At 41.9% G+C, this 24,173-nt stretch overlaps 1 protein-coding gene across 5 annotated transcripts in view; it reads left to right on the forward strand.

Annotated features, from left to right (window-relative positions):
- The first annotated feature begins 1,432 nt into the window (after window positions 1-1,432).
- MYLK3 (myosin light chain kinase 3) overlaps window positions 1,433-24,173 on the forward strand; it is a 35,178-nt gene continuing 12,437 nt past the window's right edge. The window contains exons 1-4 of one of the 5 annotated variants that reach the window (XM_088062198.1): window positions 5,722-5,939; window positions 19,995-20,060; window positions 21,109-21,199; window positions 22,455-22,893. In XM_088062198.1, the coding sequence (XP_087918324.1) occupies window positions 5,916-5,939; window positions 19,995-20,060; window positions 21,109-21,199; window positions 22,455-22,893 (620 nt within the window). In that variant the 5' untranslated portion in view covers window positions 5,722-5,915. Of the gene's footprint in view, window positions 1,618-5,137; window positions 5,263-5,721; window positions 5,940-17,240; window positions 17,888-19,994; window positions 20,061-21,108; window positions 21,200-22,454; window positions 22,894-24,173 lie in introns of those variants that run through there. The other 4 variants (XM_088062194.1, XM_014255419.2, XM_088062196.1 and 1 more) reach the window with 4 other exon arrangements.

Genomic DNA, 24,173 nt, shown 5'->3' on the forward strand with positions numbered 1-24,173 from the left:
TTAATCCTTGTTTTTCAGAGCTGAGTCAAAATGGGGAAACATCTTGTGAAGAAGTTTTTGAGGGCTAAAAACAACCTAGTTAGGGAATGGTGATTTAAAGATGGGGGAAAAAAGTCATCAATCCAGGCTGCCAAAGTTAAAGTACAGCTAAAATATTTACCTTTGAATTTCAGATTCATTCCATTTTGTAATTCTGATTTCAACACGTATATTCATGTGCTTCATGTGTACTTTCTGGGGCTTACTCACTTAAATGATGTCTCCTCCAGCTAATGGACCATTAAATGAGAGGCTGTAATTACTACCTCTGTGGCTGCCTCAGAGTGGGCAAGAGGATGTGAGTTAATTCTTTATAAAAATGACAGGATAGTGCATCTGCAGAATAGGAGCTCAATAAAAATCTCTCATCCCATACAAGTGACAGCCTACTCATGCCGTGCTGGGAAACGTGCCTGGTCTGCTCCTCTCCTTGCTGAAGGCTTTTTAGAAGGCAAGTAGAAGAATGATGTCAAATACTTTTGTTTCCAGTTACCTCTCCGTGTTTTAAACTAACAGGCTGTTGAACATGAAATCTGTGCTGCAGCAACTTTCACCTTTTGTATAGGTAAAATCAGAAAAGTTTGTTTTTCCTTTTGCTGTTCATTCCTTCAGTGGTGGAGACTAGAAGGATACAGGTGCTGTCAGGTTGGCCTGTGTAACAAGGCTTGGTGTTTCACAGAAGGAAGAGACTGCTACCCAAAAATTGGCCCCCATCCTAACAGAGGAGGCTTCAATCTCTTCTCCTTTGGACCTTTCTTCTGACCATCAAAGCCAGGTTTGCTGTGTAATGTGGTAGCTCTCAGTGCAAAATCATCTAAATCACTCACCCATGTTTGCCAGGAGGCAAAGTACATATTGAGTCACTTTGTCTCTTAATTCGGTTCCTTTATGGTGGTTGTAGCTATTTTCAAGTCTTCCCTCAATAAGTTGTCTTCTGTGAGTTTATTCAGCTGCAGACATTATATGCACTTGCTTTGGCAGCTGGAACAAAAGCAGAATAATGACAGAATTAAAATTTGCTGGCAGTTGTATTTGTGCTTTGCAGGCAGGACTCATTGTAGTGCAAATCTTTGTGGGCTAATGAAGTTAGAGCAGGGCTTTAGATACTATTCTTTTAAACAAAAGCAGCTTGTCTAAAACTGTCTCTGCTACTCTTTTCCTTCTGAAACAATGAGAGCAAATGCTGCAGGTTTAAAAATGGAATATAATTTATGAGGCTTCTAGCCTTGGGCATGAGTCCTTGTGTAACTGGAATTTAAAATCTAAAATGAATATTAATGAGGTGGGGAGGCTCACAGACCTGTCCTTTAGTACTAATCCATTGTGAGTGGATCAGCTCTAGCAATGAGCTGATACTGGCACAGAGACAACCAGGAACTGACTGCTCTTAGAAAATGCCTCATCAGTCAAAGTCTTCACAGGCTCCTGAATACTCGTGCTGATCAGATCCAGAAGGGCACCTGAACATTTCTGGTATCAGTACCCTGCCTGCTGAGCCTGTGTGCATTTCCCTGGGGACACTCCTGTATGCTGGCTTTCAGCTCTAGCTTGTTGCATGGATGGAAGCGTAATGGAAGGGTAAGTTATAAGTTATCAGTGCAGTTTGGAAGAGCCTTTGGAGGAGAACTGGGAACCTTCAGTCTGATCTTCAGGGCATAGTCATGGTGACTTAGTCTGGGTGATATCAGTGTTAGTAGCTCCCTGCCCCTGATTATTAATGACAGAAAGGTTCTAAAATACTTAAGTGTTAAAGCGTGTAAAAGAAATGTGTCAAGTGACTAAAGCTTCCCCTCATTTTCAGGAAGGAAGATGCTTTGTATTAACTATTTGATCTAAGTAATGTTTAGGTTATAAATTCCCTGAAAATGGGATGTTTGTGGACCAATGCACCTCCTCCTAATTCAGAGGCTGATGGTAGGAGATGAGAGGTCACCTCAAAAATGCTGAGCCCCTTCATTTTACTCTGTAGTTAGGGCAGGAGATGGAAAATCTGACAGCAGCTGGCTGGGGAAGCCAGTTACAATAAACCTCTTTACCTCTTCCCTTGTCTTGGTCTGTGCTCCAAATGCACTGATGTGCTGCTAACTTCTCTAGTTTGAGAGAGGGGTTTTGGAGTGTAAGTATAGCAGATTTGAAGAGTTCCTCTAAAAGCTGAAGTACTAACCTTGTTCTTGATTTCATTTGTTGGATGTTATGTGCATGACTTTTGGTAAAGTTCTTCATTTATTCTACAAGTAAATGGTGTCTTGTGACACCTATAAAGCCTGTACTCAAAGTGATCACTTTCCTTGCCTCTAGCTCAAGGGAAAGGTGCCAAGATCCATATTTCCTTATATTTAAAATCCATTAGATTTTACCTAGGTACTAAAGATGACATAGTCCTGTATCGGTTGTCACAGAAATACATTAAATCTGGTGGACTATTTCCTTGTTGGGGATTGAAAGTTATATAGTTGCTACTAAATTGTTGCCTTTACTACTCACAGAATCACGCAGTCTAGGACTGACATTGAGATTGGAAACTAAACTGAGCGAGAGAAAAGCTCCAAATTAATTATTTTTCAGAACCTACATGGAGAAAAAGCAGTCAGTGAAACTCATCATAATAATTATATTCTTAATATTAATTAATACAAATACTGCAGGAAGGTGTTGTTTTACACTATGGTTCTGTATTTAGATCTGCTAATGGAAGGTTGCAGGCTGAGCATTGCTCGTTCCAGAGTTCTTGCCAAAGTTTCTAAAGGTTTCTCTTTGTCATGCAAGCTTTCCCCCCGTGGCACGGTGCTTGCATGCTGTACATGCCTATGCTGCCACATTAAGTAATAGTGTCTCTTTACTAAATCTAGAGTAACTGCATGGTTATTTGTGCTATTGGAAGAAGCCACAATTATATAAAAATACTTCTTTCCCTCCCTTGGATCTGTCATCATTGTTAAGCCCTGCACCTCTTGAGCAGCTCTAATATTTGTTCTTTTCTTAGGTACTGGAATGGGGGTCTTTAATTCCCACTATCAGTTATGTGGTAGTAAAAAAGCTGAAGGCCATGTTCAAGAGCTGAGTGCCATGTGGATGGTCTCCTGTTCCACTGAGAGTGGCTGGGTGGTGTTCCCAGTGCCAGGAAAGCTGCTGGAGGTGCTGCCACAAGGCCAGCAGCATCCCTGCCCTGTCTGTGGGGGATGGCTCAGCAGGGCAGAGCTTTCAGCTCAGAGGGCACCAGGATTCCTGTGCCTCTGCATGCACCAAGCTGATGTGCCTAAAAAATCTAGGGACAGTTTTGACCTAGAATTTATGGTTTACTCTTGCCCTTTAAAAGGGCGGAATGGTAATAATAGATCTTAAAGCTGTGAAAATATTCTATGAGCTATGAAAGGTTTAACTCTGTTTTACAGGTGGAGAAGGCCCAGAGATTGAGTTAGGAGTTATACAGGGGTCTGGCAGTTGAGACTGGTATCATTTCTGGTGGTTTTAGTCCAGCATCTGAGGCAGTCTCAGGTTGCCTGTGTCCCTTTAGCAGGATGTTACACCACTAACATCTCGGTAGGACTATCTCACCTCTATGAGCTGTGCTCAAGCCATCCTGAACCCCAGGCAAGCCCTGTTCACTTGTTTGTTAAATAACCTGAAAAATGTTCCCTGCCAGGCAGCAAAGCAAGCATGGCTATTTTCTCCCTCACCTGTTTCTGGTTTTGTCTGTACTTATGTTGGTTTCATTTTGTTTTTGAATAGTGTATTTGTTATTTTGCTGTACAGACCCAGCTGGAAACACACCACTTGTTTTTGCTGTGAGAGGGGCAGCCAGCTCTGTACCCACACGTCTGGACCTGACATCTCTTAAATCAGAATGATAAAGGTACAGTACCTTATCTCCATCACTCACCTGATTGTTTCAGGGGAGAGCACATGCGCACCCATCCTGCGGTAGAGAGAGCACACTTGTGTTGGGGTGGAAGCAGAGATGTGGCCCATGCCAGGCCCTGCTCCTGCTGCCTGAGGTGCTTGTCCACCTGCTCAAAGACAGGGCCACAGTGAGAGGCTGTCATTTTGTGTGCCCCTGCCTGATGGATTCATCTTTGTTAGATCACTTGCAGCTTGTAATCAGAGACAATTCTCGTACAGCTTGTTGGCTGAGTGGGAAAGGAAGGCACAGATTAAAACTAAAAGCAAAAACTTCTCTAGAACTAATTTCCTTCTTAGGTCATCCAGCATCTTGGTATCTGTTCTGTTTGTATATTTGTCCTCCGTGGATACAAATTTGCAGGTAAGAACTCTATTAAAAAAAAGCATATCTCACACAGGGCAAAATAAAAAGGAATGAATTAGCTGAGAACCAAATGCATGAGGAACATAATTTGGATGCTTTGTGGCTGCATATTTAACTATGTAAGTAAAAATAAATTAAAAGATCCTAGATCTGGGAGGTTCACAAATATGCCTACATGGAGTTCATGGCAATGTACACTTGTGCAAGTAAGGTGTTTTAGAGACTGAAGGGAATGGCTCGGTGTGCATGGCATCAGATGTAGAAACAGTGCACATAATTGATATGTGAATTCTGGTGGAGGATGAACCCTCCTGAAGGGTCATTTTGAGTCCATTCATTGTTCCCTCTATTCCTGTGCATAAGAAATTGGACATGCAAGAAATTCCCACACATTATATTCGAGTTGTGTTGAAGCCAATATCCTGCAGAAGTTATCAGTGTCACTGAAAAATAGAATAGCACTTGGATAAATGACAGTTTTGTCACTGCTTGGCTGAAGTCAATGTGCTGTCCTTAAGTTACAGCTCAAGCAAAGTAAAATTGGATTAAAATAAGCAAAGGAACAAAGAAATGCAAAGAAGGGACTGCTCAGTGACTCCAAAGGTCTGGCTGTCATCTCGTTTTGTTTCTGTGCCCTGGAGTATCTGTTATCGGTGATTCAGGAAGTGAACTGCTGGGATATGGATAGAACTTAGTGCTGCTGATAAGGCACTGAAATGATTGAAATGCCTGGTGTAGTGTCAGATAAGATGAAATGCCTGGTTTATCACACAAGCAGAATTCTAGCAAGATCCAAGGAGGCTGTGCAGCTTTATTCAGTAAAAGGCTGCAGGCTACCAGGGTGACCACCAGACAAGACAAACAGAATGGGGACTTTATATCAAGAATCTGCCCTGCACAGGTCCCTGCGTTTGAGCATGGGAGGATTTTGTGTTTCAGATTACATAAAGAGATTTACGGTAAGGGACTCCTTAGTGCTTTATTGTGAGCCTGGTTTGAAACTGAAAACTTTCTAGATAGCACAGAATTGGTTTCTGTGCCTTTTGTAACGTGCTGTGTGTGTTTGGCATTCTTGGCCAGGTTGTGCAGCCTGCTGGCTTGCAAAACACCTGCCAGCGTCAAGGAGGTGTTTCTGAAATGATGACTGCAGGCTTTGCCTTTGTAAACGAATTTACCTTTCGTGAGAGCCTTGGCACATTGAAACTTTTATTCTGACTGGAATATTTGTTATATAGGTTGGCAGACTGACATTCAAATTACGTGGAGGTTGTTTGTTGCTGCTTTTTGCTTTGCTTGTCATATTGTCTGTGAGTTTTAAGACAGTGACTCTGTCGGGCAGACTGACCCAGAGGTGATTTAAGGAGCAGCCAAGTTCTACGTGAGCCCATTTGACCTGTGGTAAAAGCAGTGCAATCACCTTGAGCGGTGGCACTCAGTTCCTCTAAGGGTGCTCTGGGGTAGTCCTGGAAAGCTGTGAGATCAGAACCTTACAGTGCAAAAGGTCTGAGGAACAAAGCAAAAGAGAGCTCTCTCCAAAGCTGAAGCACTGATGGACAGAGCACAGACCCTGTAAGCGCAGAGAGCTGTGGAGACACCACTGGTGGAAGAGAAAATGGGAATCTGCTTTTCTGCCTTCGTAAGCCACTGATTAAAACCCACTGTGTTTTCAAGTTTGTGAAGCTTCAGTTGCTACTGTGGTAGAAAGTCTAGAAAAAGTATTTTTCAGCAGCCTGTTTGCATTTACCTACTCTTTGGGCTGCTGAAAAGACCAGTAGCAGAAAATGTACTTAAGCAGCTTTAAAAAGAATTCCATAGACATATAATAATATTCAAGAAATTTAAAAAAAATAGTAATTTTAAGAGTCGCATTTAAAATTAGAATAGGTCAGATTGTTGTGGCTTTTTTGAAACTGTTATGTTTCAAAATTTTGAAGAAAGGATTTCCTCATGTGTTTTGTTCAATAATAGCTGTAATGGATTTTCTTAGAGAGCTTGTATTTGTAATCATCTTTCTTTTTTAATGAGCCAATGGAGTTAGTAAACTAAATCAAAAGCAATAAACCAAATTCTGGCTCATTTGAAGAAAGGACACAATTTTTACTAATTTCAATAAGTAGGATATTGTTCCAAAGTCTTACATTCCTCTAATGTAGTGGATTAATAGCCAAGAGTATGATATGATTTTTTTTATCATATATTACATAAGAAACAGAAAGGCTCAGTTGACCAGACATATTTCATATCCCAGCGACTGCGTGCTTTGTTGTCTAACAATGTAGCAGAAAAACGTTTTGGTCTATTCATTTGAATATGCTACTCAACTGTTGTTCTTGTTGAAGAGATAATGATGCGTTTAAATTGTTCGTTTTCAGCTTTTTGTTAAAGGTAATAAACAACCTGAAATACATGAGATTTTCTCTTGCTTTTTTCCTGAAGGACTGCAAATGAAAGATATTTTCAGGATTACAGAAGGTGGCCCTAGAACCATAAAAACAAATGAGCCAGGGTTTTTTGGACTAGTCATATCTTGGGGGCAAATAAGTCAGTACTGCAGTTATCTGTCTCCATGGCATTCTGTAGCTTGGCTCTGTGCAGATCAGGGTGTTTTGCAATGAAGGCTATAATGAGATTCAGAATATCTTGTTTCTCTGTAATTGATCTGTTGGGTGACTGAGTAATTCTTCCATATTCATTACTTCAATTTCCTTTTCTCTAAAATTAGTGATAATGATACTTCTCTTTTGGAAACACATTAAGGTCCACAGGTAAAAGTTACCTTAGATTTAGTTTGATTTATTTGTTTTCCTTCTCCTCAGTGCACTAACAATCAAAACCAACTTTGTTTTGGATGTCTCACATTGGATTACGTCACTCTGGCCAGTTTGCCAAACTCATTATGTTTATCTCTTGGAAAATCATTCTTGGTTTTGTTCACAAAGCCAGTACTCAAATTCATGGAACATTGCAAAGGGAAGGATGCTTTTGGAAGATGGGACCAGCAAGAACATGTAAGGATGAATAGTCTTGGGCTACATGTGCAATTCTTAGTGAAGCTGGTGAGAACTACTCTAATGTGTAAGTTTGATATTAATCCTAGGAAGAGCTTTCCTCTCCCAGTGTCAGCCTACAGGTCAGGTTTGAGCCTGTCCCAGCAGGATCCAGGGGGTGTGTGTAAAGTCCTGGTGTCAGTGGCTGCAGGGGGAATCTGTTGTTTGCATGTTTGGGGGCTGGAGTCTCCTGGTGCAGTACTTGAGGATTTGCCTGCTGGCTCAGCTGACTGGGCTGTTGTGGAAGGACTCATAACCCCAGGCTCTGCAACAGTGCCCTGCATGTTTTTGCAGATTGATTGGAACTCTGTTATTGCTCTGAGGCACAGTGGAGGGGGGAGTTGGTGCTCAAGCAATAGGATGAGGCATTGTTTTCTCTGAAATTAATGGGGCTCTTAGGGAGGGGCAGTGACAGAAGTGTTCTAACATGTGTCTGAAAATCAGGTCGCCTGTACTTCCTTCAAGCTTTCCCCTTCTGGAGCTGAACAGCTTTGATGTTCACCTACATCAATCCTTTTAACCTTAGTGGTGCTGCTGTCTTTCTTCTGACTTGCTTGACCTGATTTATTTTTTATCTTCTTTTAGGACACATCCACTTTATGAGATATTTGAAGTCACCTAGTCATTCCCATAAGTTAATCTTGCTGCTCCTCTCTCATTCATGTTTGTGTCCCACTCTGTAGGGTTTGTCTGGAGGGACTAACATCTTGCTGCTTTTGCTATTCAGAGATTATTTTTCTGAGTCCTGTGTAGAGTTATTTGGAGCTCCTCAAGTGCTGTTGTTCCACATCATGAGCTTTGTGTTCTTGCACTGTGCAACAATTACCTTTAATTTCCTTCAACAGTTGTCTCCTGTTTTGTGCAGTTGATGCTTGGACTACAGAGCTGCTGATGGAGATCAGGCCTTGGCACCTGCAGTTCAGGCTCCTGTTTACCTGGGAAGTCACTCTTCTCTCTCCTCAGCAGAGCAGCCCTGGGATCTAGGCTCTGGACAGTTTATGTACTACAGGGCCCAAACTGCCCTCCTGGGGTGACATTCTTGGCAAGCTGTTTGCACACTGCTGTGGAGAGCTCACAGACAGGCACACAGGCTGAAAGAAATGAATGGAATTGGTAAACCATTCTGAAAGATTGGGTTTTTTAGGAAAATACATGACTGAAAAATTTCTGAGCATCTCAGTTGTTAATGCTGTCTTTCCAGGCTTTGTGGGAACCCAAGAGGAAGATGTCATGTGCTCCAATTTAAATTTTGCACCATAGTGGTCTGGATGCTAAATATACTCTATTGAGTATCCTTTCAGATAGTTCATATCCCAGAAACTAAAGTAGTAAACTATATATAGTCTCTGACATTACAAACCAGGTTTGTTTTCACCTTCTCCATGGTTGAATTGAGATAGCAGGAGCTAACAGGTCTTCCTGCTGCTGTCTTCTCTATTTGTGGTTCACCTTTCACTCTCTCATTTGTGTCCTTGTTTTGTTGTTCAGGCTTGAGCAGTCCATGTGCTTTCTGACTCGCCTATCTCAGGCATACTTCTGATTTCAGGATCTGAATGCTTCCCTTCAGAGACCTGATCCCTTCCAGCACTGTCATTGCATGTTCACTGATACAGTGTGGGGCTGGGCAGAGTTGAAAAGAAATGCCCTTTTTCTATAAATAACCCTGTTATGGATATTTTATTGGTGGGTTCCTGTCTGAAGTCTGAAGCTGAAGTCCCCAGGAGCCCTGTGTGGGAAGCTGCAGGGTTCTGGTTAATTCTCAGCGCCCCTTTAGGAATCAGCACAGCTTGATTTGCATCTTCTTGACCTGTCTTGCTATAAAAAGAAAACAGTTTGCTACAGATTTGATGACTGACTGACCTTCTTATTTCTGGGTTTGCTTTATTCAGATTTCTCAGGTTTAGGGCCAGAAAACATTGGTGTAAGCTACCAAATGGCTGTGGGTCATGCCGAGGCAGCTGTCACACGGCCAGCAGAGATGGTTTGTCTTGGTAAGGCAGGTGGAAAGCTGCCAGTCATTGCTGTGGGACACTGATCTTGTTTTGGGAACCTTTTCTCTGTTTTAGGGTCACTGCAGAATCCCCTCTTCACTGGATTGATTCAGTTTAGACAAACTTTGTCAGAATTTTCCTGTTTTTCTTTTTGTGGTGGAACGAGAGCGTGAGACCTCTGTATTTCACCACTTTCAGGGATATTTTGCAGGGACTCTGCCATCTGTAACTTGCTTACCTCTCTGCAGAATCTTACAGCAGTATTCTCCAGTATCCAGCCCTGTGTTTTAACTCCTCTCCTGATTTCTTACACTGAGAAGATCTTGATGTACTGTTACTGGATTTTGGGCTGGCGCTGCCCTACTACCCATTAGTGACAAATACTCCTGGTATCAGCTAATATGAAATCCAAACCATTTATATCCTGGGTCTTTTATCAGCACTGTTATTTGCTTGCTTTCCTCTGAGTGATTTTGGCTTTATGGTGCCAGGCCTTGGGGCTGTTTTTGTAGTCTAGCACTGATAATCAGTGTGTCTGCATTTACACTACAGCTGTCTCTGCAATGCAGCTGGAGATTAATTTGTCACTGATCTAATAGCAGAATTCCAAAATCGGTGATTTACTAGTTTTAATTCAGGAGCCTCCTATGAGTGCAGAGAAATGTCTGTGTGGTTGAGGAAAATTAATACTCTGGAGTCTGTTGACTGCTGGTTTAAGGTAATGAGGTGATTCAGAAGCAAAACTTCCTGAGTCCTGATGGAAGCCTTGCAGAGAAGCACTGGGGGTACTTGCTGTTTTGGGAGTGGAAATGGCTGTACTAAATGTGCTCTGGATTTCTGTTTTTACTAGATACTTATACTGAGAAACTAATCTCAGATGAAAAAATGGATCACTGTGCTTAATCATACCACCGGAGCTCTAATTCAAGGCTTCTAATTCACACCCAACTGTTCTAAAGCTATCTGTTTTAGAGAGATAAACTTAAAAAATTGCCTTCTCATTCCTTGCTCTGAGAGACTTGATTCCTGTTGTTAGTTGCTTTCTGCAATTCCACTGGCCTGTGGTATAATGTTGCTTTAGGGAAGCTTTTCTGTAGATCACATTTTTTTGTTTGTTTCCTGTATATTTCTTCCAACCTGATAAAAACCATTATAAGTTCAGCTGGAGATGTTTTTCACAGCTGAGATGGATGCAGCAGTTTCTCTGCTTTTTGCCAGACATTGAAACATTCACCTAAAGGACAGCAAGTGGCTTCTATGTGAGCTTTGATTACTGAGAAGAGTTTGCAAAACCACTGCTTTTTGTACACAAACTCTTTTATTCTGAATCTTTTTCAAAGCAGTTTGTGTCAAGACTAAGCCTGAACTGATGGTTATTCCCTTGTTTGTGAATGATGTCAAAGCAAAATACCAGGGATCTAAATCAGCAGGTGAATATAGCACATAACAGACTTCACTATAGGGCAGATAAGTATTTACTTGATCTGAAATTTTGTTAACACAGTAGTTTGGGTTTTAGTGGGGAATAGCAGTGTCAAAGAGTTCTTACTTAAAAAAATCCCCCTGCTGTTAAATTCCTGTAAAGACTGTTATTAGCAAGGAGCAGTGAATACAGTGCTTGGTGTTTGTTGTACCACAGCTGGGAGCTGTCAGGTGGGAATGTGACTGAGAGAAAAAAATCAGGGACTGAGACTCCAGCTTACACAAGGCCTGACATGATGGCAGGAACTGCTTTTGGGAGGGGTTTCCAAGGGTGTGTGGCAGTAGCTGAGGGATGCTGGAGTCCAGTTGGATGGTTTTGGAGGCTGGAGGCTGCCTCTTGCAAGGCTGCCTGTGAACACTTCTGTCACTTCATTCCAGTGCAATCCAGCATGACTGGAGGTGCTTGTGTGTTTTACCTGTCAAAGACCTAAACCACTGCAATGTGAAATGGTGCTTGAGGTGATCCTATCTCAAGTCAGTATCCATGAAGGGCAGAAAGGGGGCTGGAGGACAGAGTTCTTGCCTTTCAACCTTGGGAATGTAAGCGGAGAAGTGAAGGAAATAGTATGATATATTATTACAACAACTAGCAGTCGTGGTGGTGAGAAAGGTGAAGTTGGAAATGATGGTTACAAATGAACAAGTTAGTACAGCTCTGAGTGTGCATTTCTGTTGTATCTTTTCAGATTTGAAGCTAAAACAATCTTCTGAAATAGGAGGGGAGCACAAGCACAGAAAGCACAGTGCAGTTAGGGGATTTGCATCTTCTCAAACAAAAGCATGTTGCTGGCAAAGTAGAGGCTTTTCTGAGTGACTTGATTTGAAGCCAGTCTAATTTCAAGTCAGCAAGAACAATTGTGCTGGTTTTAATGTGTTTAGGAGTAAACTCTGGATTATGTAAGTTTGTTTTTCAGAAAAGTTGTCTGTCTAGAAATAACCCTTTCTTATGCAGCAGGACTGTTTCCTGTATATATATCCTGAGAGCCCTATGGCACAACTTCAGTGAGGAGAATTTGCTTTTACTGATTTTATTCCTATTGGCATCACTGCACAGCCAGGGCTACACTTCTGCTGTGGCAGATCCCTACTGACATAGAATTACTTGTACCTGAGCAAACTGCCATTGGCACAAGAGCTTTTGGCAGGTGTCAAGTGGGCCTCAGAGCTCTGCTGAGTTTTGAGAGAGCATCTTGTAAATAACAGCCTTCTTGAATCTGAGGAAGGCTTTTGTGACTGACCCTTAAAATCAGCGAGCTTTATAAGGAGCTGACTGCATTAGATATAAACCCAGTGAAATTCAGGAGAAGCAGGAACAACACGACTTTTTTGTTCAGTTTCCAGAGGAGAGGTCTTGGTTGCAAGGTGTGGAGGAGTGGGAGGGTGAATCCTTTACCTCCACACCAGGGAAACATTCTCAGTTACCACTCTTCTGCTTCAAGTTAGTTAAATAGTTTAATAGGTGCTTAAAAAGAAAATAAATTGAAAGGATGAAAATTCCAAGTGATGAGCTTCTTAATGTAGTTTCTGTGAGTAACAGACTTGGCAGTGAGAATAAGCTCTGGGGTCAAGTGAGTGAATGTGGATAGACAGCAGGTGCCCTGTTGGCCTCCTGAGAGGCAGAGTAACCTGGTGGAAGGACTGTGGGCAAATGGTAAACAGTGTTATCTAGAAATCTCATCGCTTTGATGTAAATGAAATGTCATAATTGATCTGTTCAGCTCTCTGCTGTCAGCTGCCTGCCTGAGATGAATTACAATAGTGCACATGATATCAGGTTCAGTAACCTATCCTTAGCTCTGCTGCTGCCTGGAGACATCCTTAGATTCAGTTGTCTGAAAAATAATGAAATGGAAATGGGGAAGTCAGTCAGGACTTGCAAGGGTGTTTCCTGATTGACTGTGTTAGCAGTTTTCTCTCATGAAATACATAGAAACCCCAAGTTTTCACAGTGATTGTTGAGTGTACCTGGCACCACAGTCTTGTTGTGACAGAGACAATATTGAGTTGTTCTTGCCAGGGTCACTTGGGGATACCAACAGTGTTCCACAGATCCTTTTACTGGCCAGGTGAATTTCAACCAACAGTGACATGAGTGATACATTAAATGTGGGGTTCTTGGCCTCCTAAAGCAGGTGTGGTCCAGTTCCCAGGGTGATCTGGTCCCAGTAGGAAAGCCAGCCACTGGGTTTATCCAGGCTGTATGGCATATCTTGCCTTTGATAGTTATTCCTCTGAATTAGAGCCAGTGCCTCCTTTGTGCTTGTTGTTGTTAGAATTGGTCTATTGCTGCACCATTAGCCTGTGGATACAATAAATTTACCTTTTGTGCTGTTCCTGAGAAATTAGGTTCAGTATTTCAAAAATTTAGGTACCCTAAAAAGATTCAGATACCTTTTCATTTGCTGAGGAGAAAAGCAGGAAAAAATTTGTTAATGAGCTGCAGCAATTAGATGTAAATTAAGTAGATTTTGATTATAATTTGAAAAGGCTGACATCTGGTTTCTAAATATGTAAAAGATATTTGTAAAAAAGTTTACTTTTTTCTTGTCTGAGCAGTATTTATCAGATGTAGCCAGACTGCTTTGAGCTTATTTGCTTTGGTTTTTCCTTTTGTAATCTCCTGATGTTTTGCCTCATTGAGTTCTCCATCTCTTTAGAACTCTGTTGCATGGCAAACTTTTCCCAAAGCTTTTGAGTTCTGTATTAAGCTTTAGCTTTTTATAGGCCATATAAAAAGTTATTTTTTCATTTTCTTATGTACCGTCAGCCATCTCCAGTTTTACAATGTTGTTGGAAGCAATGCAACAATCTAATGAGATGATCTGTTTGAGCAGCTGGTTTTAACCTCTGTGACATTTCTTGTTCGGGGGTATAAGTCTCTGCTGTTACTTCAGTACATGGTGTAGATTTTTTTTTTATATATCTTTTGTTTTCTATTCACTCCATCTTTGAGGATTTTTTCCTTCCTTTGGGTCAGACCTAGCAAGGAGGAATTGTAACTAAACTGCCATATGATGGATTTTCTGTGTTGAATCTGAATTTTTCTCTTGTTTTCTGACATCTCTCACAAGTGGGAGAGTGTGCTTGAGGAGAGAGCCAAAGTGGAATAAACTCTTCTCGCCCTTGAGAATAGAAGTCTCTTTGGCATCATTGGTTCAAGGTCACCTGTAGTCCCGTTTCTCCAGCATGTGTGTTCCTTTTCTCTGCATTCCTGAGACACCTGATACCTTGGAGGTGTTTTAAAGGGATCAGAGAAGTTCATTTCAGTCCAGCAGACAATGGAGTCAAGGCAGCTGACTGCACACCCCAGATCCCAGCACTCATTTTTTCTTACCTGGAAGAAATGAGCAGGAACCCACCGGCGACCCATTGTCTTCAGAAACCTGGTTCAAGTTACATCCAGACAATGATGGAGTCCTGTGGGTCACCAGTTTTGGCAGTGCCAGCAGGGGTGACTGAACATAACTCTGCTCTCTGCAGAAGTCCTGCAGCATGCCCTGGTATTTGTTGTTCAGAGAGCACTCTGTGAAATTTGGGGGCTGAAGATGAAGCACCCTGTGTTGTGGTATCGAAGTGCAACATGTCATTGTGAGCAATAGTTCCTCACAAATTCAAAATGAGTTTGATAGGCTGTGGCACTTGTCACAACAGCTGTGTTTTTTTGTGATGGCAGGCATTTTACGATTTTTCCCTTATTTTTTGGTAACTATTGAAAGGCTTTGCACTGGCAATGGAAATAAATACTCTCTGCAGGCTGCTCAAACAAGATCTGAACACTGGGCATTGAATCAATGTTCAGAACAACAATTGTCTGCTTTTGTAATTCAATGCAAAAGGAATAAAAGGGTTTTGGCCAGTATTTGAGCATATTATCATCCTGAAGGCAAGACAAACTGTTAACTTGCCAGAGCCATTTTCTGTTTGTGTGTTTGCCAGCAGTGCAAAAGGGGAGAGAGTGGAGGAGAAAGTTAAAAGAAAAAAGGAAGGCTGAGTTAACTTTGTGACAGATGTTTCAAACTTTTTACTTTGGCCCAAATGAGGTTTCCTTCTCCATCCTTCATCCCATCTGTAATTTTGCAGTTGTTTATGGATGCACAGTTTGAGGTAAGTAGTATAGCAAGTCAAACAGCTACATCTGAGTAGGAGGCAGTTATGGCTGTATCTTCCCTGTTCCTCAGACAACACTGACAAGGAATATTTGCTGTATATTTTTAGCAAGAATTCTCTGTAGAGCATTATCTCAAACATCTCTCAGTGCACTGTGTGAGCAGTTGGGTGGTGAAATCTGTTCCATGTAGCTGGAATACACAGTGCATGTGGCTGAATCCAGAGGAGAAAGGGATGGGATTTATATTTTTTTTTAAAGCCCCACTTTTTGCTTTACACAGCACTTACCACAGCCCATTGTACATGAGGAGGATTAAATCAGCAGTTACATGAGTAATAACACTAGATAACAACAACTGGGCAGCATTCATGCCTTTTGCTCTCAGTTGTTAAATAAGGTGGCAGTTCAAGGTTTTGCAGGACTCCTGTTTGCCCCCAAGCACACCCAGAGGCTGGCTGTGCTCGCTGGTTGTACTTGCATTGTTTCCTGGCGTGTGCTGTGCCTGGAATAGCACACTGGTGGTGGCAGCTTGAGTTCTGAGTGTGCAGTTGGGGATGAATTTCTGTGGCTAAGATTCCTTGTTGAGGTATTTGCTGTAAGTTGACTTTAAATGCAACACTCCAATGACTCTTTCTTCTTGTTCCTAACAGGACAACATTCAGCAGGTACTCTGGATTTAGTGAATTATGTTAGTTGTTTTTTACCTTTTGTCTTCAAGAATTTTTGTGGGCTTGAAAGAATTAATTACTTGGAGACATTTGGCTAAAAATTTTGATTATTTAACTGCAGTAGTAGAGTTGCAAGGCATTTATCACCCATATCCTAAGCCTTCAAGACAGAGCTGGATATTTTACTGTGTTGTATGTGATATCACAAAACTTACACCATTCTATCCCAGACCACTGTGAAAACATCAGTGAATTTCAAATACCTTTTTGGTCAGGAGAAGTGACATGGCACAAAGTGCCAGGGTTTCTTTTGAACTAATTGCTTGATATTCAAAGTCTTCCATGAAGGTGATGAACAGTCCAAGTCTGACAGCTTTGGCTGTGTTTGCTAAAACTGGTTATTGGCCTCTAAATGTCCCAGCAGCACCAGGTTTGCTATAATTATATGATGGCCTTGGTAGATGTAACACTTTTTTTAAACTAAATAAAAATTCTCATCTTCCAGAAGTGGCAAGGACTCAACATTGTCTTGAGAGGGTAACTTTAATGCTGCTACTACTCTATGGGGAAGGGTTTTAATGTGTAGAATGTCCTATGTCATACAGGAAATTCACTTTAAGAGTGACATTTTCTTTCCATATGCCCTTTACAAACAGTGAGGAGGGGACTGGAGGCACAAGGGTGCAGAGCATCCCAAAGGCTTTGCCCAAAGCAAGCCAAAGGTTCCATCGTTTCTCCTCCTTGCTCTACCCTCAGCAGTGCAAAGGGACCTGGGAGGACCAGGAACACTCATGTGACAGTGTCACATCTGGCATGGGACAAACTGATCTCTCTTGATGCCACAGTTCATCCTCTGTGGCAGAGAACTGACTCCCCTTCTGTGTGGTATTGTAAGGGTACATTCATTAATGTTTCTAAAGCATTCAGAACAGTGGAGCCTGTGCAGTGTGAAGTGACTTTTTCTGTTCTCTAGTGACTGTCATTTGTATAGTAGATATGCTGTGATTCAGAAGCAAAAAGTAAGTCAATAGCAAATCTTTTAGGGTTTATGATTTAATAATTTCATGGCTAATAGACTAATTCTGCTGTGCCTTCATTATGATTTTTTTTTTTTACTTGGTTCATTTTTTATAACCTGGGAGAAAGATTTAATTTTAGAAGTTTCAGTTGACAAAGACATGCTGGTGCTAGATATGAATTTCAGATCATTGTCATTGTACTCTATTTTTAAATTCAAGTGCCTGCCAACTGAAAGAGCACCCTGTGTCTGTGCTGGGTGTTCTGCATCCGTGCTGCAAAGCTGGGTTCTTCCAAGCTTCAGCACAAGGCCAGCCAGTTTACTTTTATATTTTTTCCTGTTTAATGAAGGGAAATGTTCTAGCACCTTTTCATTATCACTGAACTAAAGCTGGTCATGAAAACAATCCCCCTCCCTCCAGAGGCCTGCACAGGCATTGGCCATTGTTAAGATGCTTGCCTATCAACAACCACTTGAGAAAGAATTTTAAATGGTTTTGTGACGTCAAGGAGGCACAAGAAAACATAGTCTGGTGCCAAATTGCCTCCATCACTGAAAGCACACAGTAAGAAATAGATAACACAGAAATAAATCTTTTGTGCTGTAGCTATTTCATGATATGCTCTAGCGACTCCAGAAAGTGAGCTTGTCTGGTATAGCAATAGCTGAAGAAGATGAACTTTCAGAGCCTCATTTTCTAATTTATGATTAATGAAAAGCTGGCCTGATCTGTCTGACTTCCTGCTGTCTGCACACAATGTCTGCGGGGAGCTTGGACCTCGCGGAGGGAACCGCCCTGACCAAGTTTCAGCCTACAAAAGTGAACACTTTAAGTACGGTGGACAAAAAGCTCTATCTCTTGAATGAAAAGATGGACAAACTGTTGCATTTCCATGAAGACCTGTCTGGCAAACTGCAGCGAGTTGACAGAGGCATTGCTGATGTAGAAAATGGCATTAACAAGCTCACAGTATCCCGAGCAGCTCCTGATGACACAGATGCAAAGCAGAAAGGCCTGGAGGTACCGGACAGTGCTGCCCAGGCTGACGCCCAGAGTATGTGCTCAGAAGTGTTGAATTTGATGAAAGCTGCCCAACTAGATGCCTCCAAGCATAAGGAGAGGCTGGCAAAGATAGAGAAAAGGGTTGATACCCTGGATAAAGTTATTACATTTGTGGGAGAAATATTAAAAAATTCTAAAGTAGTGGATTTCATTCTCAAAGGCATTGTGCCCTGGAAGAAGGGGAGTCTGCTGGAAATCCCTGTTGAGGTTGGTTTAGTTTTACTGTTCTTCATTTCACTTTATGACATAGCAGGGCTTTAGGTTCTCCTGTCAATCTTTTTCATGATGCTTAATTCAAGTTTTCCTTTCTGTATTGCTGGTACAGGTTACTGCTGGGACCTTTGAATTGCAGGGCTCTTAAGGCAGGGAGTAAGCTCAAAACAGTGTCTGAGGTTCCTGAAGGGTGCTGGGCAGTCCTGTCATGACTGTGAGAAGGAGATTGCTACTGGAAAGGAAAATTCAGCTTCTACCAGTGCTCAAAGTTCAGCAATGTCACCTGAATTAGTGACTGAATTGAGGCCTCAGTGAAAAGTATGAGTAACATACTGAAGAAAGCTAAGAAGCTTTTGGGTTTTTTTTTTTGAGAGAAGCTTCTATTTTATTGTTCATTCACAAATTCGGAACACAGCACCAGTTCCTGAGACCTGTGCTGACTTATGGTCATATTACCAAGCAGATTTACATGTCCTTAGACATCTGAGTTGTCTTTAGCGACAGTTTTGTGATGCAGCTGTGACTTCATCAACTCCATTAACATCATTCACTCCTGAAAGTATGTACTTCTTGTGTTTGCATATTCCCATACATCAGTTCCCAAGCATTTCTTAATTATTGAGGACAATGAGGGAGGAACAGGCAAGACCAATACTTAGTTGATATGGTGTTTTAAAATAGATTACCCTTGTTTTTTTTAACACTCACAGGCATCTGGAATTAGTTCTAGGTAACAGGAGTTTCCATTTTTCACTATGGCTTCTACTCCACCATGGGAATGAAAGAGTGGAAAACTGCAAGAGCTAGAATATGTTTATTCATTCCAAGAATCTTCTTGTATGTAGAGATGTGATTACAGTAAGGAGAATTTAGCTCAAATGAAAATGTCCATTTGTATCTTAATACAAATATTTTTCACCAAAACTGTAAAATCCTTTGATGGGAAGGTGCATCTAACCCATTAGAAGAACAGGGCAATGCTTGATGCCAGTGTACCTTTCCAGGCTTTCAGCACTCTCCTGATCTCCCTTTTTTAAGTGCCAGATGCTGGCAAGTGAGCTGACCTGTTAGGAGACAGAAGAATTTATAAAGTGCTTCCATTAGTGTTGAGAACAATAAATCATAAGTCATCAACCTTAAATCTGGATAGAGATAAAGCTCATACTTGCAGTGCCAGCTTCAGTTCTACAGGTTTTTAGAGAAATGGGAAAGTCTGGTGTGTTTTGGGTTAGCTGTGTTACTACAGTCACTGCCTGCTGCCACTGCAAAATGCCTGGAGACAGATACTGTCCTTTGCTTGGTTTTGTGGACAGGCAGATAGAGATTGCCTGGTGACAGCCTGTTGGACTGGGAGGGTGTGGAGCTCTGTGTCCCAGGCTCTAGCCTGTGCCTTGCTTGGAGAGCAGTCAGGGTGTAGTGGGCGAGCAGCTTTATGGCAAACTCCAATTTTGCAATATGTCCATCACTGTCCTCCCTTTTTGTTTCTGGTCATGAACACTTTTTGAAATTGGAGCATGAGGTTTATTATAAGACCTTAAGATAAGTCTGTGCTTTGATCACAGGCTGCTGAGTGATACCTGAACTAGGCTGGAGTTAGTGAGGTTGTGTGTGTACGTGACCTGGCTGGGAAACGTGGAGCAAAGCACAGGTGAACGTAAGAACAAATTACCTCGTGCTGAGCCATGTGCTAACTCGGGTCTGGTTTTTGCAGCCTGTTCTGTGATAGCAGCACAGACCTGTCCAAAGAGCTCCACATTGCAGGGGGAGCACAGAAAAAGAACTTGCTGCCTGCTTGTTCCTCTTTTTCCTTTTTACCTCCTTTTACCTTTGCTGTTTGTACCAGGGCTCTGCTCATCACGGGCTGGCTCAGGATGGGCTGGGAGCAGGGAGGTCGTCTTTGCATTTCTGGGTGAAACTGTTTGTTGACAGCATTCCAGGGATGCCTTGGGAATGCTTATGGAAGAAGTTCTGTGGGGTTGAAGTCAACAAAAGGCTATGAATTTAGCTTCCTAGGTTCCAAACATCTAACTTTTTACTTAAAAACCAGAAAAAACGCACCAACATTAAACTGTCACTTACCCAAGGCTTTCTTTGCATGTAGGATTGTGCCAGAATAATGTTCACCCTGGTCATTGTTGCAGGTTTGCTTAGAGCTGTAATAAAAAGGGTAATGATTTTTTTTCTACTTTTACTCTTTGGGTGTTTTGTTTTTTTTGGGAATGGGGAGGTGGGGAGGCTCTGTTCACTTGTAGGGCTGGTGCATGAAATCCTTAACTGCTTTTACTAACAGGTGAAGGGCTGATGTGCAGCTGTCTTGTAATCAGTTACCTGCAGAAATACTTTAAATGTTGCTTATTTGCTTATACAAATCAGGATAGGAGGCCAGATCATCACTAGATTTTTAACTATATGCCAACCACAGGAAATACTATGCCTTTTCCTAATTTTGTGTAATGCTTTTTGCTACATAGAAGTCAGTTGTAATTTGATGTCACATGTATTGCTGTGTGAAGTCTTTAGTGGTCCTGTTACAAAACAACCCTCTTCTCGAATTAACGGGGAGGGAAAACACTGTTTAAAGATAAAAATATGCTTCTGTTTTTAATAATTCTAAAGGTGACATGTTAGATGTCAACTACACAAGAGATGATATAAAGGTAGAGGTTATTTTTTGGTATCACCTCTTACCAGGTCATAATGAATTTATTTATTATATATATATAATGAATATAATTTATATAATAATAATATACATAATGAATGAATGAATTAAAATTCTTTCAATAATGAATTTTTAGATACCTCGAGACAAAGGTTTTGACAAATATATTCAGAAACATTACTTTTCATTCTGTCACCAGCCAAAAAGCAACAGAAACACAGTATCATTTCTTTTTCTACTGTCTCATGTTTCACATGTCATACTTTTTAATCAATGTGAGTAAAGATGACGGGTGGCAAAAACCCTAAAAGTGAAAATTTTGGCAAGCAGTGACCTAATGTATTAATCTGTTATGTTGTTTTAAAAGGATGCCTGCCTGCAAAGGCAGGGAGAGATTGGAAGAAGGAAGTAAACACAGCACTGACTAATAATTCAGGAGAGGTGTAACTGTCCATTTTACAGAGTCTCAATGCCTACGTAGTTGCAGGAACCTAGTGGGAAATAGACACTCTTGGCTGTAACTGTAATTTCTGTGTTCCCCTGTCATTTTTAGGCCAAAGATAAGTCTGAGGAGAGTGGTGCAAAACCTAAGCATGTGCTTAGTAACAGAGGAACCCAGACTGAAAGCAAGAAGCCTCTGGAAGGTATGTATCCCTCCAGGCATGCCACAAGCTCTGACTCTAGAATGTGCCGCAGACAAACTGGAAATTAATAGCCTGCTATTTCCCACTACCTGAATTACTCAAATGTAACTGAGTAACTTTGCCCCTCACTACTGGGAGAATAGAATTGTTCTCACCACCCTCACAGGATGATTTATCCCCAGGATCAAGCACCACAAAAAGCTAGAAGATAAAGAAATTGAAACCTTTGTTTAGCTGAATAGCTGGGGTTTTCAGAGTTGGGTTCCACTGAGCTGGTGAGCAGAGCTTGTTTGGAGATACTGTGAAGATAGTGGCCCTATCACATAGCAAACCTAATAAGTTCTTTTCCATTAATATATCTGAAGCAGCCCTCCCTCTTCCCCCTCTCTGAAAAAGGGACGTGTTGACACCAGGAATATCTTTTTTTGATCAGCAAGTTTCATTGGCCTGTCAGGGCCAGATTCCTATTTAGGGTGCATCTGTCAGGGCATTGCCCTGTTGCATCCATTGTTAATGCCTGTGGAGTTGCAACAGGGGTGAATGTGATGTTGAGCAGGCCCTGTCATGCTGTTGTCTTCACAAATTGTCATTGAATCCTTTGCTTTGTGGGCAATCCCCTTTTTGGCTTCATCGCTTTGGAGGTGACAAAAACAAAGCAAATGGTTCCAATTTTGACTCAAGAGCAAGATGGGGTCGTGAGCAAACCTTGGTTGCTGATGATCTGAGCATGTTGAATATTAATAATCACAGCCATTGTCATGAGAAGGTGATGAAGAACCTTCTAGTCCTTTTGTGGAAACTGCAGGTGGGCGCTGTCTCACTCCTCAGTGTGGCTTGGAGCCTCACTGGGTGTGTCTCTGCCCCTCTAACTGGGGAGAAGGGTCTGGTGGGATCAGGAGTGTCCTGCAGGATCTGCAGTGCCTTAAACTACCTGTTTTACTTGCCCACAAAGTGGTTTCAGATTTTAGATACTATGAACTCGAGCCTTGCGGGTTTTTTGTTTGCTTTAAGGAATCCAAGTTCACTCTGGCACTGCTGGAAAGCCACCGGAGCAGGTAAAAATCTGGGTTTAAGCCATGAGCATTGGTAGTATCTCGAGCCTGATGGGGTAGAGATTTTAAACCTTTTGGGGAATTTTTGCTGTCTTCTCAGGTGTAACTCTGTAGGTTATTTTGAGAGGTGTGTTGCTTTATTCCTTCTCTGTTTTGCCATCACTTTTGCCAAGGATAGTTTATTAACAGATTATTTTATTCAGAGACAAAAAGCGTGAAGAAGCTGGATGAAAACAAGGGAGCATGTGAGAAGGTGAATACTTCCAGTGCTGTAGCCCACAAAGCTGACTCCAAACCCCAGGTTAAAGACAGGACAGCACAGCAGCAAGGGGTAGAAGGTGCTGGCAAAACACAGAGCTCTAAGAGCTGTTCACAGCAAAAGGACATCGATGTCAAAGCTTTGAATCAACACAACGGTCTTCCCTTGGTACATCAGGATCATGTGGGCAACCAAAATGCTCCTGCTAAAACACAGAACGTGGACAGAGCCCCACACCTTGATGAGTGCCACAGGCAGCTTGTTCATCAGAAACCTGTGAAGAATGAAAACAAACCTCCAGCACCAAGTGCGGCATCCCGGGAAGCCGTGCCCTCCACATCCCGGGCTATATCTGACACGGGGTGTGAAGTGACACATACCAGGTAGTGGCCTTGGTAGCTTTCTGTGTGACCCAAAACCTTTTCACGTGTTAGAAGGGAGAAAAGGAATTAAAGGAGGCAGCTCCTCTGGGATGGGATTGGAGTGGAGAGACCTTACAAGGGTTAAGGCAGAAGGCTTAGGGGCCTGTGTCAAGTTCTGTACGGCTCAGGTGGGAGGGAGGGGTTTGAGGCATCAGCCCTTGTGAGTGCTGACATAGGAAGGTGACCACCACAGAAGAGCTCAAGTAGTTTTAAACCACTCACTTCCTCCCAGCTCCTTGGTTTCTGTAGCCATGGGAGTGAAAGGAATTTGAGATATTTATTAGTGTATGACAAAATCGAAGAACTTGTGTTTGTTGTCCTCAGTGTTTTCAGTGCCTTGGTTACCTAAAAATTGTTCATTTATTCATCTCTATCAGGCTAATATTTTCCTCATGTAGGTGTTTAATAGTCCATTTTCCTTCAGATTATTTATCTAAGATTTTATTTTAATCCCATTTATTTAAAATTTAAAAAGCCCACACAACTGAAAACAACAAAACCCCACAACCAAAAGACCCCTACCAATTAAACCTGACGAAATGGAACTTCAGGGGCAGATTGTGACTGCCAATACCTTCTCTGTCTGGGTGGGTGACTGTAAAGTGTGTAGGGGGTGATAGGCACTCATCCATACACACCCACAAACGTATGTGTGACTTTGGGTGGGGAATTTCTCCTTTGTTCACTTGTACAAATTTGGTGTCTGAGCCCCAGGTTTTGGTTTGGGGATGAGGGAGACCACAGGTAACTGGAAGGCAGAAGCTGGAGTAAGCCCCAGGGGCAGCTGCAGCCCAGGGCATTGTCATGGTTTGGAGTGTGAAGTCACATGAGGGTGGTAAATGCCTCTTTAAAATGGATGCAACTTTTAATGAAGTTTGTAAGCCCACACAGAGGCGTCAAAGGAACATTGTGTTCCCCAGCTTGGAGCAGTGCCCGAGAGTCCCACTGCATTCGGGCTTGTCTAGATAGCAGAGGAAGTGTTTGCTCAGAGCTGGCTTCAGCTGCTCTCACAGCTCACACCAGAGCAGATCAGACCCACAACACAGCACCAGGGTGTTAAAGGTGCAGAAAATGAGACATTTCAGACTCTTGTTTTATGAAAGCAGAAACATTTTTCTGTTATAATATCTTTTGTAATGAGGTTGCTCCATCAAAAGAGGCAATAACCTTTGTGAAAATGAGGTATGTTCTCTCCCAGACATCAGACACTGTCTTCATTTGCCATTGTGTAAAATCTACTT

The sequence above is a fragment of the Pseudopodoces humilis genome, chromosome 14 (assembly GCF_049639895.1).
Source record: "Pseudopodoces humilis isolate 2021_Gansu_Grassland_sample_001 chromosome 14, ASM4963989v1, whole genome shotgun sequence".
Lineage (NCBI taxonomy): Eukaryota > Metazoa > Chordata > Aves > Passeriformes > Paridae > Pseudopodoces > Pseudopodoces humilis.